Genomic DNA, 17,280 nt, shown 5'->3' with positions numbered 1-17,280 from the left:
CCGTTTCCATGGTTACGCAGGCAATTGCCATTTCCACATCATGGCTAACTTTGACCAGCAGACTCTGAGCTTTCAAATGATATATAATTCAGGTCTGTGTATAAAGGGGACACTAAATCTGAAAATTTTGGCCTTCTGCCGCTCACCTATTACCATTCCAAGGCCATATCGTTTTTTGGTAAAATTAACGTTATGGTAACGTTATAACGTTATGTGTTTGCTGGGCACTAGATACTACCATAGAAGTAGAGAATTCTATGATACTACGTGGTATAACAATGCTGTGTGACGTAAAATACAGCTCGAGATTGTTGCACAACGACAGCATTGTTGACGGTACTGTAGGCCTACTTGTTAATAATGTTGCTAATGCTGTTGACTGTGTTGGTTCATACTGCTACTTAATTTCAGACTTAAATTAATGTTATTCACATCATTCAAGAACAAGGATTTTCTCCTAATTCTATCAAGAGTCTATAGGCCGCATTCAGAACAGGGGACTAACTAGTCCGCGGGTCAAATATGGAGACCCACTAAAAAGCTTGCCGTCTAATCCGCTAATAGACACTGAATAGATTTCCCGTGGGGATAAATTATTTAATTGGGTCGGCCATATTTGATCCTCGGACTAGTTAGACCATTGTTCTTAATGCGGCCTATGGCCTATTAATGGTCGTTAAAATCCATACAATGTGTGAAGTTGAATTCTCCGGGGTTCTCTCAAAGGAATATAATACTGAATTCTCCGTCTGTATTCGCCAGAGGCTATATTTGTTCCTTCACTTATTTTGATTTCAGAGGTGTTGATTTCTGAATTGTTTCCTGTCAGAAGTCATATCTTCTTATAGACATCATGGCATAGGCGTAGTAAAGTAAACAAGCTAAAAAAAAGTCATTTTTCTCATTTAACAATGTCAATATTTGAAAGCCAGATTATATATATATATATTTAATTCCCCTATGCAATGTTTAGACCTGGTGAATGGATAAATATTACAGATGATTTTATACATGTTTTAGTGCCGTGTTCTTACTGAAGTGGCCCTGGCTGTGTGCGTGTGTGTGTGTGTGTTTATGGCTGAGATAGCGTCCTCTCAATATTGCAAGCGTGCCATTCTATTGCTTGCCATTGGTTTACACTTATAAATATACACCTACAGTTGTACTTATTGGTGATGAACGCCCTATCTTCACCGTATGCCTGGACAAATATGATTTATTCACCAAGCTTTTTAAAGTATCAGTGAATATTAGGGTACCCTTAATTGCCAATCACTATGGAATTTTCAAACTTGTATATTCTATGTATTTAAGATAATATTAAAGAGTATTTGAATATTATTTGTTTGCTTTGTATTATGGCAATCTTTAATTATACGTCCATGTATTTGGTCTTCATTTATATTTTTCTTCAGAGAGATTTACTCAATAAAGGTTGTTGGTATTATTCGTTAAAAGTTTGTGATGATATTATTTTTCATTGAAAAAATGGAAAGTGCTTACTTTAACAGATATGTCATTTCATATTTAAGCCGTTTATCATGGCATCTAAGATTTCCGTAATAGAAAAGTACAAATATCAAAGAAACAGATATTTTACTCACTGACGCCCTGAAAAATGAAGACTGACATCGCAGTCCAAACACGGTAATGTTAGCACACACTTTCGCTAATGTATCATCTTTTCAAAGTAATCCACGCGAGACCGAAAAACATACAATGATCGGAAACCTGTCCCCGACGTCATACTGCCTATAGACCGTCCTTTGAGCCGAGATAAAATAATGATCGATTTAATACACACCTTAAATCTACGTTTCCGAGGAAAGAGAGCGATCCCAGGTGATGCGTTCTTTATTGCGCCATATTACAAGCGGAGACGATAGGAAATTATCTGTGAAAGGGAAATCGTCGTTGGTTTCAAGTCTTCGCCAGAGCCTGGAGGACGTGGTATACTGGAAGAAGGTGTTGAAAACCTCTATAGAGTCATTAGCAACCAATGCATTTTTTTCATTTACGATGAAAAATGTTTCAGTGATATGAAACATACACGCGCAAGAATTGATTCTACGAGCAGAATTTGTCGTTGAATACCAAAATAGAATTTCTTCTACAATAATATAATAACGAGAAGATTAGCGCTTTAAAATGGTCCGTGAGACAAAAGGAAAGTTTTACATACAGTTCCTAGCTCCTTTCTTCATCATATTGTTGTCTCGGGGAGAATCTTCGGAAGTCAGATCGGGACTGTTTCGCATCAAGACAGCGGTGAGAGTAACCGACAGCGTCATTTCGGCGACGACGGCCCCGAGTTTTATCGTCTGCGCCTCAAAATGTGTGAACATGGCAGAGTGCTCGTCGTATAATTTTAACATGGACAGCGGCGTTTGTGAGCTGAGCTCGAAGATGGTGGACTTTGAAAATATCGCTGCATATCCTGCTGACGCTGTATGGAAAGCCGGTGCTGTGAAGGACTGCACCAAAAAGGTAAAAAAAATCTGTGTAAAATATCTTGTTTCTTGATTGATAGGCCCATATTATTGGATTTATTGAAGTTTTTTTTCCCAAAGAGTCAAAAGCAGATTTAGAGTGCAAAAAAATTGATTATTTCAAGGAAAGATCAACACTCACAACTACTCACAAAACGAAAACGCCCTAAAACATTTTTCGTCTTGGGATGCCCTCTTTGACGATGGAAAGGGACGAGTAAGTGGGTTGAAAATTTATAACTGAAGGGTAATAAAATATACAATTCCTCTAGAAAATCTAAAAGGTGGTCCCTTACAAAAAAAATGTTTCTTAATTAAATGACGAAGGAAATGTAAATTTGAAAAACCTGTTCGACATCATTCATTTGAGAAAAGTTATTAGAAAAAATGAGAGACTATTTCAAAAACTTGATGTCTTTTTCCTCAGTTTCGGTGGGACATTTTTCACAAAACCACAAGACACACATCATTACATGTAGGCTACCTGACTTCACTAAATAGGCCCTTCCAATTTATCAATTTCCTAGTTAGGCCTACTATACCGCATTGGCACAAAGACCTTGAGTATTGCTCAAATTGCTGTAAGAATTATATAGGTCTACCCTGTATAGACAATGTAAACAGGAAAGAGCACATGTCTATGTATATATACATAGGCCTAAGTTTATCTCTGCGTGTAGGCCTACATGTAGTTGCTATGCGAATTCTGTTTAGCATCTTTGTAGATCTTTGAAGGATGAAGGTCTAATAATGCCTACTCGTGAAATGCAAGAAATTGCTGGAAGCACAGTAGGCTATTAACATTCTGTTTGTACATCACAATTTTTCAAGTACGGCAAGTTAAAATATTTATTCACCTTCTTAAATGTTAGAATTTATAGTTATAGATAGTTTTGCAAAAGCCATAGCTCGGACACGTCAACATATTTGGCAATATTTGTTATAATCGTAACAACTGACGAAAAGAATTTGTAGCCGAAGAAAAAGAGAATGTGGAGGACCTGGGCATCGATCCCAGTACCTCTCGCATGCTAAGCGAGCGCTCTACCATTTGAGCTAGACCCCCTTCTTGTTACCTTGCGTGAATAATTATGCACTGGTCTGCGCTTTAATTACGTAAGTGTTGACAGCATTCTAAATAACCATTTTATGATGCGTCTATATCACACTGCGGTATAGAGTATTTCAGAAAGATAAGGGCACGGGTACCCACTAGTAGAAAAATATACCATACCTAACTTAAACTGCCTAAAGTTTCCGCTTCAGGGTACAGGTAGGGTCAGTTTACCTGAGATGGTCTGCCACTAGCTGGCATTAGGGGACCTAAATGAGATTTCTATCTATCCCACATAATTAAAGTCGAAGAAGAGACGAGATCACAATGATTTTGACACGTATTTGATAGTAAAATAAAAGGGGTCAATGAATTTTTGGGGAAATCGTAGATCAAAGAAATTCAGAAAAGCGCGGGAGCGCGGGCATCAAGGTCACATGACTTGTGTGCGTGTGATCGGTCCAATGAAACAGGTTCTTTCTCTGGGGTGAAGGAATTCTGAAATAACAACTCGAATTCGTTCACTTGAAAGAGGCAAAGAAATGTACCTCATTAGGTTTTTCTTACTGGTTTATAGAGAGTTTGACATTAAAATTGATGTTATGAACAGAGAATTCATTAAACCTCCACATGGACCCGTCGGGGGTCTAGCTCAAATGGTAGAGCGCTCGCTTAGCATGCGAGAGGTACTGGGATCGATGCCCAGGTCCTCCAAAACACATATATTCTGACATTTTACGTCGATCTTTTCTTCTGCATTTTTTTCATATTACGTTATTTATTCCTTTTTATGCACTCTATATTTCAACTCTGTTATATTTTCATCGAAAGTAAGCGATACTTAGGGTCAGTTTGAAGATTTCAATTTAGGTTCCTTTATTTAGTGATGACCTATTAATTGTCTCGGAATACTTTTTAGAATCGATATATTCACCCTTATTTCTAATTTACTGTACAAAATGATAAAAATAGTGCATAGTGCATTGGCTCAAATTAAAAGCTAGGCTTCCAGCGTTCAGCCGCGAAACTTAATACAATAACAAACATCCTCTGTTGTCCGAAACATTCACAAATATCCGCATCTTTTGTTATTTTGCTCTGCTGAACGACTGCAGCCTCCAAACTAATCCGCCCGCTGAGGTGATAGGATTCAGATTCAGATTCAGATTCTTTATTGACAAACACCTTCACATAAAGGTACAATCAATTACAATACGATACTAGTGGCTAGAACATAGAACAGACAAATAAATAGATAAATAAATATATATATATACACATATAGATTAGCAATTGTTGAAATCAGTGACTGTACACATGTATACGAATGTCGCATTCCATAATCAATTTACCAGGTTTGATCTACACGCCCAGTCTCTGCTGACAGCGCATAACGGGTCTCACACTGGTACTATGATCTGGTTTGGACATGCGCAGAAAGACTTACTCTCTTCTCCATGCATTTCTAGGTAATGAGCAGATCAATGAGGCGAGGCACGTATTTGAGTTTCTTTATAATATAATAATCATTATGTTTTTATTATTGATATTTCGTTTTTTTCCTCACTCCTTCCTTTGATTCCATCGTAAAAAAATAACTCACCCATTTTACTAATTTGATTTTTTTCCTTCTTCCTTCCATCCTTCCTTTGTGCCTTTCTTTCTTTTTTATGAAAAGATTTATATGAATTCGAATAAAAAATTCTTTAAAAGACAATGCTTTAACCTCCATGTGAAACGCATTCTTCAAAAAAAAATATAAATAAAAATAATAAAAAATAAAAAAAGAAAGAAAGAAAAAGAAAAAAAAAACTCCACGTTTCAGTGAGTCTGACGTTCATCGCAGTATCAAAGGGAATCTGGTTTAACATGGTTTCAAGGTTATTCCCATGGTGTTAATGTGAAAACGTGTGCGTGTGACCAACGATTAGGAAATTAATGGCTTTGTCTCAGAATGAAGAGCATGGTCTCTGGTGATTGCTTCAAGATATAAGTTTATGTGCAAATACTGGTCAGTGAGAGCAATTTTCCGATTGAACTGCTCACTGAAAAAAAAACTTGGCTTTGCGGCCTGTTGTTTGCTATAACTGATGAAAGACGGGTTGAGTAAACAACCAGGGTGGTGAATATACAGCTTTTGTTTTATAAAATATAAAAAGAGTCTCACGTGAGGACTGAATTAGACAATAAAGACATATTGAGGTTCGATGGAATTACATTTGGTTCTTCTACTCAATTAAAAGAATAATTTTCATCATCACTCAAAGGGCTTTGACCATAAACATTTTGAAAATGTCATTTGCCGGAAAAATGATCAAGTGTTTGTTTTGGCTATCTATTTAAGGAAGGAAACGCGCACCGTGAAAAGTGTCGTCTGGAAACTCGGATAAAAACTCTACCAGACGATTAGCATTGTGTTTGGCGAGCGCGAGTTTAATGAAGTCAGCCGTGCGTTCCTTTGTCTCTCTTTGATGAACATATGAACGTGTCAAGCAGTGTAATACGGTTGAATGATGAGTTAAACCGCAGTAAGTGGATCCCAGAGAGCGTATTATACTAGATAAATATTGCAGCTGCTTTCATTTTTTGCAGTGACATTTCTTGGTTAACAGTCCATGTGGCGTGTGTATAAAAACGGTTCTAACGAAGTACCCTAAAGGACAAAAACAAACTTTAAGCTCACCCTGTCTGGGTTTCAGGCGGAATGTCCCCTTAATTAACTATAAAGAAATCTGAATCTTGATTAGATAGGATATAGCAATAGATACGCCTAAATCAAACCTTGGATAAAGCATAACTAAATAATATATAAACGAACGAAATAATGGATGATTGAATGAAGGAAAAAAAAACAACTGCAAGAGAATATAATCACAAGAAAAGTCAAAACACAGCTTTATTTCTACACGTTTTTCCTGTTATTAATACTATATACCGGGTATATATATATATATATATATATATATATATATATATATATATATATATATATATATATATATATATATATATATATATATATATTTATTTCACGTATACTTGTATACTGTGTATACTTGTATTTATATATTTATTTCACGTCTATATTAAAGATCCCGTACCCGCTGGATCCCTGTACCTCCAGTCCGTGTCTGAACAATGGGTTCTGTTCCTCCACGGGGTGTAACAGGGGGTTCAGCTGCTCCTGTAGTCCGGGGTGGACCGGTGATGCTTGTGATGAAGGTGAGCTCTCTCTGTCTCTCTGTCTCTCTCTCTCTCTCAAACACACACACACACACACACACACACACACACACACACACACGTTAAAATGACTTTTTTACCGTTCTTTTTAATATATTATATTGGAATAAGAAGCAATGTACATATAGGCCTAATTTCATCATCTTTCTGGATTTTGCTTTATTAATTGCTATACGATTGTAATAGAATCGCTTACTATTGATTCATCAGCTTTATATATGAACAGCGTACAATGTACAACAATGTGTGAGGCAAAAAACGCACTTGGAGCGGAAACAGATCATTTTTCTTTGTAATTAGGAAAAACAGATGACTAACAATACATAAATCAAACGGCTTTTTAAAAATGGTAGTTTTGGACGCTGATGAAAAACTGTGATGAAAAAGTCAACATCATAAAATCATCTTTCTTATTCAGTTTCAGGAAAAGACTGCGCAGAGCTTTACCTAAATGGGCAGACGACAGATGGAATATATACCATTAGTCCGATAGATGGCGGTTCATCAGTTCAAGTTGTATGTGATATGACCACAGCCGGGGGTGGATGGACGGTGTGTATTCCCCTAACTTCCACCAGCGCCCCCTCCCCACACTCAACTTGAAACTTTATCTAGAAATTACATATAAAAAAAGCCTTTGACCTTAGATCTGCCCCCCCCCCCCCCCACCGCCGAGGAAAAAATATAGGCTAGGCCTATTATTGATTGTTTTGTATCAATATTTAATCCTCATTTTCCAACAATATCGGGTTTTATTAAATTTAGAAAATCAAATTGTGAAGGGCAGAATTTAGTGCCCGACCAAGAAAACGATATGTAAAGTTTACTCGGCTGTCTGTTTACAACTCTCTATATATCAGATGTGCATAATAATAAAATATAACGGCTTTTTTCCAGGTCTTTCAACGCCGTTACGACGGAAGCGTTCACTTCAACACCACCATTGATGATTATAGAAATGGATTTGGTGATTTAAATACAGAGTTTTGGCTGGGTGAGTGTCAAATATGTGACTCATTTACAATCTTCCCTACAGCCATCTTTTCAACTATATAACAAATAAAAGAAAGGGAGTTCCTTATTCATTTTATGATTGCTAGTACCTCAGTAATTTAGATTAATGTCTGTTCCCTTTTTTCTTCTTCGTCTCTCTCTCTCTCTCTCTCTCTCTCTCTCTCTCTCTCTCTCTCTCTCTCATAAGTTACATTATATCATCCACAGGCAACAACAACCTCCACCGCCTGACGAACCAAGCCGACCAGGAGCTGTATATCCACATGGAGTGTTTTAACGGGTCTGTGGGCTGGGCGCTTTATGACTTCTTCAAAGTGGATGACCAGAGCAACTGGTACAACTTGACCCTTGGTCTCTACAGTAACGGGACTGCAGGTATGGGTATACATTTCATATAATAGGACAGTAGGTACGGGAAGAATTTGTAGAAATTGTGTAGGTACTGGTACAGCTGGTATAACAGAACAGTAGGTACTGGTACAGCTGGTATATCAGGAAAGCAGGTACTGGTACGGTTGGTATAAAAGGACAGTATATGTACCGGTACAGCTGGTATAACGGGACAGTAGGTAATGGTGCATCTGGCATAACAGGACAGTAGGTACGTTTACATTTCATAAAATGAGACAGGAGGTGTGGGTACCGTTTGCAGAAGTAGTATACATTCGGGTTCAGCTGGAGTAACGGGACAGTAGGTGTGTTACAGCTGGTAATGGGACAGTAGGTACTGGTACAGCTGGTATGTAACGTTGCAGTAGGTACGTGTACAGCTGGTATAACGGGGCAGTAGGTACTGGTACAGCCGGTATAACGGTACAGTAGGTAGGAAACAGCTGGTATAACGGGGCTCTAGGTACTGGTACAGCTGGTATAACGTACGGGGCTGTAGGTTCGTGTACAGCTACTATAATAGGACAGTAGGTACTTAAACGCCAGTAGGTAAGGCTGGGTATAGGCGGTTTAACGGGACAGCATGTCGTTCTACGGGTGCAGATTGTATAGTTCACATGTAGAAGAAAAGTTAGACCTACCAAGTTTTTACTTGGGCACATAATTTCCTTGCCAGTACCCAAGCCTTGTATGAAATATTCACAGCTTGTCCTGTGTTCATGTTTGATCTATTATATTTCAGACGATTCCTTAAGCACTCACAACTACGCTCCGTTCACAAACACAGATCTGTCCTACCCGGCGGCGCTGTTTCCGTGTAATTTATACTACGGGGGCGGCTGGTGGTACCCCACGGGCAGCGGCTGTCTGACTGCCAACCTTAACGGATGGTACCGACCTTCACCGGGAACACACGATGACGCTGGGAAAGGAATCAACTGGGAGACGTTTACGGGGTATAAGTACTCGTTGAAGGCCACGAAAATGATGATAAGGCCCAAGGACTTTAATTGAGCTTGAAAAGGATGCACTGATTGATAGGACGCGCACGCACGAATTCAACTGATACAACTTTTAGACTGTTATGTGAGAGATGATGATGTAAATAATCTTGAATCCGCAATGTTTTGACAGTGAAAAAAATTTTCCGTGATTGCTATTTTTCTTTTTTCTAATTCATGATACCAGTTTATTCAGACTACGTGTAGCTGTTACAAGACTCAAAAAGTACTTCCGTTCGAGCGATAGCAAAAGTGTTATTTCAATGGCGGAAACAACTTTATCTTGGCACTTTAGATTTAGATATATATATTAATTACATCCATTTATATTTACTTACTAGTTGATTATTTTATAATCTAATCATTTTCATCTTTTATCTTTAACGTTTAAGCAATGGGGAACCTAGGATTATTTAGGAGCAGTGAAATATCAATGTTTTGGATCATCTCTTTTTTATTTTAATACTCCCCATGGACAAAGCTTTCGTACAAAACACTGTAGAAACATATTACCATTTTGTTGCTGTGTAATTGTTGTGTATTTTTCTGTGAAGAAGTGCCAAACGAAAGCATTATGAAATGAATTCCTTTCCTGTCATGGTATGGATAAAATTCAAAGGTGTTTCGCTTATTTCCTTTCATATATATTCCATACTAACATTAACTAGGATTTTTGATCTCAGTACTGGGATATATTATGTGTGTGTGTGTGTGTGTGTGTGTGTGTGTGTGTGAGAGAGAGAGAGAGAGAGAGAGAGAGAGAGAGAGAGAGAGAGATTGTAATCAATATTATTGTAAGTAATAGGCCCCTATCTACCAGTAAAGCTTATAAACAAAAGCGCGTTGTACTTTCCGACTATATATCCCGTTTATAATAGCATCTCTGACAGAAAGCTAATTAATACTCACTTTACCTTCTGATTCCTAGTGTTTGTCATGATATTTATTAGCATTATTTGCATTTACAGTCTTCACCTTGAGTAAAATAAACACTGACTGAGCTTTAAAGCTAAGTTTTTTCAATCAATTAGACATACTGAGTACATCCAAATTAATTTCGATTTTTTTATTACAAATAAAATTAAAATTCGGCAGCTAAGAAAACTAGAGGATCAGAGAGGCGATACCGCCTCCGAATATTGTACCACCAGCTGGAGCAAGCGCATTCGTATAGACCCCCACATACACAAAATAAGGGGTGCAGCCACCAGTCTTGTGCTTGACAAGCTGTAAAAATGCAATCAACAAGAATTTTCAAAATATGCAAAAAATATATATAACTAAAAATGGTGCAATCAAAGTTAAGTTCATTGTAAGGTAGGTCAAAGGTCAATTTCAAGGTCACAGTAAATTGCCAGTATATGACTTCCTATCCAACTTCAATAGTAACTATGGACCTATCTCTGCCAGTTTTGGAGATAAAAGGGAAGCAAAATTTGCAAAGTTCAGTTCATGGTGAAAAGTAGGTCAAAGGTCAATTTCAAGGTCACAGTAAGATTGCCAGTATATGACTTCCTATTCAACTTCAATAGTAACTATGGACCTATCTCTGCCAGTTTTGGAGATAAAAGGGAAGCAAAATTTGCAAAGTTCAGTTCATGGTGAAAAGTAGGTCAAAGGTCAATTTCAAGGTCACATTTAGATTGCCAGTATATGACTTCCTATTCAACTTCAATAGTAACTATGGACCTATCTCTGCCAGTTTTGGAGATAAAAGGGAAGCAAAATTTGCAAAGTTCAGTTCATGGTGAAAAGAAGGTCAAAGGTCAATTTCAAGGACACAGTAAAATTGCCAGTATATGACTTCCTATGCAAGTTCAATAGTAACTATGGACCTATCTCTGCCAGTTTTGGAGATAAAAGGGAAGCAAATTTTGCAAAGTTCAGTTCAAGGTGAAAAGTAGGTCAAAGGTCAATTTCTAGGTCACAGTAAAATTGCCAGTATATGACTTCCTATTCAAGTTCAATAGTAACTATGGACCTATCTCTGCCAGTTTTGGAGATAAAAGGGAAGCAAAATTTGCAAAGTTCAGTTCATGGTGATAAGTAGGTCAAAGGTCAATTTCAAGGTCACAGTAAGATTGCCAGTATATGACTTCCTATTCAACTTCAATAGTAACTATGGACCTATCTCTGCCAGTTTTGGAGATAAAAGGGAAGCAAAATTTGCAAAGTTCAGTTCATGGTGAAAAGTAGGTCAAAGGTCAATTTCAAGGTCACATTTAGATTGCCAGTATATGACTTCCTATTCAACTTCAATAGTAACTATGGACCTATCTCTGCCAGTTTTGGAGATAAAAGGGAAGCAAAATTTGCAAAGTTCAGTTCATGGTGAAAAGAAGGTCAAAGGTCAATTTCAAGGTCACAGTAAAATTGCCAGTATATGACTTCCTATGCAAGTTCAATAGTAACTATGGACCTATCTCTGCCAGTTTTGGAGATAAAAGGGAAGCAAATTTTGCAAAGTTCAGTTCAAGGTGAAAAGTAGGTCAAAGGTCAATTTCAAGGTCACAGTAAAATTGCCAGTATATGACTTCCTATTCAAGTTCAATAGTAACTATGGACCTATCTCTGCCAGTTTTGGAGATAAAAGGGAAGCAAAATTTGCAAAGTTCAGTTCATGGTGATAAGTAGGTCAAAGGTCAATTTCAAGGTCACAGTAAGATTGCCAGTATATGACTTCCTATTCAACTTCAATAGTAACTATGGACCTATCTCTGCCAGTTTTGGAGATAAAAGGGAAGCAAAATTTGCAAAGTTCAGTTCATGGTGAAAAGTAGGTCAAAGGTCAATTTCAAGGTCACAGTAAGATTGCCAGTATATGACTTCCTATTCAACTTCAATAGTAACTATGGACCTATCTCTGCCAGTTTTGGAGATATAAGGGACTAAATGTTATAATTTTGGAGTTACCATAATGTGCCATAAATTTCCTACAGAAAAAATTAATTAAAATAAAGAAAAGGTCATTTTGGTCAAAGTTCTTGAAATGGGAGGTTCTCTGAAGTTGCAGAAGTTTAAATTTGATAAAATAATGTCATTTTTGACCACAAGTTGTCTGCTTTGCCAAGCATTATGTTTTATTTTTCCGGAGTTCAAAATTTATTATCCATTACCGTACTGCACATTTTTACGGAAGCCGACTGGTGCCATATGTTGAAAAAAAAAATTATCTCGAAATTTTGAGATAGCATTTTTTTTGTTCAAATTTCAAAATACTATCTCGAAATTTCGAGATAAATTTTTTTGCTCAAATATCAAAATGCTATCTCGAAATTTCGAGATAATTTTTTTTTTGTTCAAATTTCAAAATGCTATCTCGAAATTTCGAGATAAAAATTTTTTTTGTTCAAATTTCAAAATAGTATCTCGAAATTTCGAGATAATTTTTTTTTCTACATATGGCACCAGTCGGCTTCCGTACATTTTCCTTTCACCACCAATATGTACTTTCTGATACAGCGTAACTCGAAAACCGTATGGAATACAAAAAAACCGAGACCACCCCCAGTGTTGGGCTTTACATGCTCTACAAAATGCAAAAAAGAATGGGTCTCTAGCATTAACGGTTCCCGAATTAGAGACAGTTTTCAGTTTCGGTATCTTATGGCCGCTACTCCTGTGAAAATGCACCGATTGACCCCAAATTCACGGAGATGAAAGATGACCTGAAGGGTAACACTTTCCAATAATATTATTGGTTAAGTCTGTGTGGCGTCTGAATAACAGGGCAAAAAAATTTTTTTTCGTAAAAAATTTCATTTTTTTGAAAATTTTGACCCATTTGACCTTGAAGTAAAGGTCAAAGGTCAAATCCGAGGGTATATTTGAAATCTACACATATGACTTTTGGAAAGCCGTCTATAGAAATTTTTCCCGTAACTCCTTCTGTAGGGTAGATAATTAGCATTTAATTTTGCCATTTTTAGACAAGGGTGCATTGCAATGAGTGCCACACCCAAACCCCAATACCGACAAAGCCCAAATTTTACGTGGAACGAGTTGAGATTATAGGTGACCTAAATCCATGAGATGGGTACGGGGGCCCTTACCGTCTAGGAGGAGAAGCGGTAACGGTAACATGGCGGCGGAGCCGGCGGAACGGACCGGACGGAACCGAAACCATGTGTACCGCCAGCGCTAACGCTGGTGGTAAATTTTTTTGTTCAAATTTCAAAATAGTATCTCGAAATTTCGAGATAATTTTTTTTTCTACATATGGCACCAGTGGGCTTCCGTACATTTTCCTTTCACCACCAATATGTACTTTTTGATACAGCGTAACTCGAAAACCGTATGGAATACAAAAAAACCGAGACCACTTCCAGTGTTGGGCTTTACATGCTCTACAAAATGCAAAAAAGAATGGGTCTCTAGCATTAACGGTTCCCGAATTAGAGACAGTTTTCAGTTTCGGTATCTTATGGCCGCTACTCCTGTGAAAATGCACCGATTGACCCCAAATTCACGGAGATGAAAGATGACCTGAAGGGTAACACTTTCCAATAATATTATTGGTTAAGTCTGTGTGGTGTCTGAATAACAGGGCAAAAAATTTTTTTTTCGTAAAAAATTTCATTTTTTTGAAAATTTTGGCCCATTTGACCTTGAAGTAAAGGTCAAAGGTCAAATCCGAGGGTATATTTGAAATCTACACATATGACTTTTGGAAAGCCGTCTGTAGAAATTTTTCCCGTAACTCCTTCCGTAGGGTAGATAATTAGCATTTAATTTTGCCATTTTTGGACAAGGGTGCATTGCAATGAGTGCCACACCCAGACCCCAATACCGACAAAGCCCAAATTTTACGTGGAACGAGTTGAGATTATAGGTGACCTAAATCCATGAGATGGGTATGGGGGGCCTTACCGTCTAGGAGGAGAAGCGGTAACGGTAGCCGTCCGGCGGAGCCGGCGGAGCCGGCGGAGCCGGCGGAGCCGGCGGAACGATCCGGACGAGACCGAAACCATGTGTACCGCCAGCGCTAACGCTGGTGGTACAATAATTGGAGCTTAAATATCATCGCCTACATCGATCATATTTAGTGTCGTACTAAAGAGGGGCGGATCCAGGATTACTTGAAGTGGGGGGAGGGGAGGGGGGGGGCGGAACAACTGGCCTCGGATGCGAAGCCGATCATCACCCCCTTGGCGTGGGGTTCTGGGCCTGCTCAAGGTCCACGAAAATTTTTTGGTGTTTTAGAGGGCAAACGGTGCCCTTTAGAACAGTTTAGCATTATGATTCGGCTAGTCAAAATACTAATTTCAAGAGGGGAATATTGGTGTGACATGTTTTTCAGAAACCGAAGGGGTGTGTCAGGACCCCCTTCTAAATCCACCATTGAATAAAAATAATGCTTAATTTATATTATCCTCAGTTGTGTTTTACCATTGCACGAATAATTGTTTGTTCTTTGACATAGGTGTAGTTTTAACTCTTAAAAGAAGGGACCTTAATCAGAATGCGGTAGTTGTGACAGTATCTCTTTTCTTATCGAGAATACTGTACAGTAGTTGTGACAGTACCTGTATATATCCCATCCCAAGTCAGAATGAGCCAAACCTTTAGAGTTTACATAACAGGCAGGTGAAGGAACTGCCTATGTTATCTGAACAAAATGCAAAGTGGATACAGCATGGGGCCAAAGCACATTCATTTAATTACATCTAGCAAGCAACTCCTGAAGGAAATGTGTGGTAAAAATAATTTCCTTAAGTAAAATGGGGAGGTACTGCAAATGGAATAAATAAGTGTAAGTAATACGATAAGCAGGGAAGAGGATGCTGCATTGTTACATTTATTTGTTTGATAGTGTTGGTTGATTAACTGTAATAAGTCAAATAAAATCAGAAATGTAAATCTTAGAATGAAAAGAACTATATAAATATTCAATCGAACTCGAGCTGCGTTTTTGTCCCTGGTGCCAGTCCTGTAAATATTAGAATAAGAAGTAACAGTTTTTTTTACCTTTTATTTATGATGACAGTGAACAATTACTTTTTCAATTTTGATGCAATATTCCATAATGCTTAACAGCATCATCATCACCAATTTTTAACCATGTATTGCTGCTGTAGATATTCAGCAAATGTAACAAGCTCAGGTTTTCCCAACCAGAGAAATTCAGTTACATGAACACAGGAATTTGTAAAATGAAATAAAATTTTTAAAAACGTATAAACTATAAATCCGGATAATTTTTGAACTATTAGAATTTTTAAACTATTAGTCCTAGGAATCATTCTAGTAAGTTTGATTATAATAAATAATTTGGTTTTTCTTTTTATCGTGCTAATATTTGCAGGTACAGGCAAATATCCAGAGAAACTGCCTGGTCCTTAACTTACATGAACATTCTTTAAGTTTTGAAATATCAATTTGCTATTTCTTAGCATGCAAGAGACAAACTGTCTCTCTAAAACTAAACCTTCACCATCTAAGTTACGACTTCTAGATCTTTACAGAAATGAGACCAGCTCATTTGCATAATAAATATCTTTACATTTCTAATTACAACTAACACTGTGCAATGAGCATGATAAGGTGACTGATGAATTTTATCAATGAAACTAATAACTAAATGTACTGCCCACTTTTTCCATTATGTGCTGCAACTTAATATTCAGATTAATTCTCCTTCAAAAATTGAGAACAAAGTAATTTTCAAACAATAAGCTTATATCAAATTAAAAAAACTATCATGCGTATCTTTAACCAAATCAAATTTTGTAATAAAAAGTCCAAGCACTATAAAAAGTCAAATGCATACTACTTGTACATGCGTTTTCTTTCATTATGTTCAAAATTAAAACAAGTATAATTCAGCTGTTACCAAAACATATTGGTTTTTCTTTTCAGTTTCTTGTGGTAAAGTGTCCTGTGAAATGAGTTATAGTCTGTGATCATGGTATGACTCTTAACATGACTGTGTATTGTTTTACTTTGACACCAACCTTTTATAATTTGCATCTAAATGGTTCACAAATAAGCTTTTAACGTAACTAAACAGGAAAACTGAAGGGAGATTGAAAGGTGCACAATGTAGGATTTTCCCATGAAATATTAATACAAATACAATTTTCCTGGGGTAAACAGTACTTTCTCCTGTCCATTTAGGCATATAATACAGAGGGCTGTTTTACATCCTTCACTTTGTCTCTTTAATCTCCCAAGTGTTTGGTATGATGCAGTTTCAAACAGCACAGAAGGAGGGGGTAGATCTACTGACCCTCCTCAATATTCACATTCCAATTTGCTCTAAATATTCCAATTTTCCAGTTCACATTCCAATTTGCTCTAAATATGTGACATCACAGCTTCTCACCATCATACCCTTTGTATGGCTTTTCTGCATTTTTCATCAATTCCATAGCTCTTACTTACAAATTGACAATTTTAAAAATAAGTCACAGAAATGAGGTTGGATTTTTCTCATTCACAGCCCAGCTTTATCCAGTTGTTCTCCTGGATGAGTAGGTAGGTTTAGATATATCAGCAGCTTTAAAAAAAAATCATATACAATTGGTTCTAAAACCAATGGATGAGTTTTAAAACTTGACACTAATGTGCAGTTAGTTGTCACCATCTTCAGCTTGTAGGCATACAGGCATGTAATTGTTTTTTTTTTAAGATCTGTCTCCCTAATTTCACATTCAGCTAATTGTAAAACAGGTGGACACATTTTAAAATGGGTCACAGACATGCTGATAGAGTTGTCATCTCATTGTCATCATCCTCAGCTTGGTGACATCCTCAGCTTGGTGACATCCAGTTGTCCTCCAGACAGCGGCAGCCACACCCAGTGGGGCAGACAGTGTGTGTACGGAACCACTCTATCATGTGAGAGCTGTGACCACCATGACCACATGTCAGGCAGAAGTTAGAGCACCCTGGAATTATAAAGGTGGGTATTAAGAAACATGAATAGAACTGGTATCACAGAGTGGAGGTACAGCCAACAGTCAGTGAAGACATTATTCTGGATCAAAACAACTGTGTAATTCGTACTTGGAGGCAGTCTTCTTTTCTTTTTTTATCTTTTATGATAAGGACTGAACTTTTTACATAACTAAACATCAGACATAAAGTT

The 17,280-nt window shown here is 37.3% G+C and overlaps 2 protein-coding genes and 2 non-coding genes across 9 annotated transcripts in view; 2 read left to right on the top strand and 2 right to left on the bottom strand.

The window, feature by feature from the left end:
- Positions 1–1,516: 1,516 nt before the first annotated feature.
- Positions 1,517–10,207, top strand: LOC106169044 (ficolin-3). The gene is made up of 6 exons (XM_013548335.2): positions 1,517–2,487; positions 6,636–6,765; positions 7,205–7,338; positions 7,684–7,780; positions 8,008–8,175; positions 8,933–10,207. The coding sequence occupies exons 1-6, from the start codon at positions 2,149–2,151 to the stop codon at positions 9,202–9,204; spliced, it is 1,140 nt and encodes a 379-aa protein (XP_013403789.2). The 5' UTR covers positions 1,517–2,148; the 3' UTR covers positions 9,205–10,207.
- On the bottom strand, positions 3,483–3,555 carry Trnaa-agc (transfer RNA alanine (anticodon AGC)). Its single transcript has one exon. It is a non-coding gene; the product is annotated as a tRNA-Ala (tRNA).
- On the top strand, positions 4,185–4,257 carry Trnaa-agc (transfer RNA alanine (anticodon AGC)). The gene has a single exon. It is a non-coding gene; the product is annotated as a tRNA-Ala (tRNA).
- A 4,620-nt stretch (positions 10,208–14,827) lies between the features above and the next one.
- Positions 14,828–17,280, bottom strand: part of LOC106169095 (GATOR2 complex protein WDR59) — a 31,822-nt gene continuing 29,369 nt past the window's right edge. For all 6 annotated transcript variants that reach the window (XM_087010162.1, XM_087010163.1, XM_087010164.1 and 3 more), the window contains one exon: positions 14,828–17,080. In XM_087010162.1, the coding sequence (XP_086866288.1) occupies positions 16,944–17,080 (137 nt within the window). In that variant the 3' untranslated portion in view covers positions 14,828–16,943. The remainder of the gene's footprint in view (positions 17,081–17,280) is intronic.

The sequence above is a fragment of the Lingula anatina genome, chromosome 4 (genome assembly GCF_051362555.1).
Source record: "Lingula anatina isolate TDL-2025a chromosome 4, LinAna3.0, whole genome shotgun sequence".
Classification (NCBI taxonomy): Eukaryota; Metazoa; Brachiopoda; class Lingulata; order Lingulida; family Lingulidae; genus Lingula; species Lingula anatina.
The sequence above is the reverse complement of the archived record's forward strand: the minus strand, read 5'-3'. Positions and strand labels throughout refer to the sequence as shown.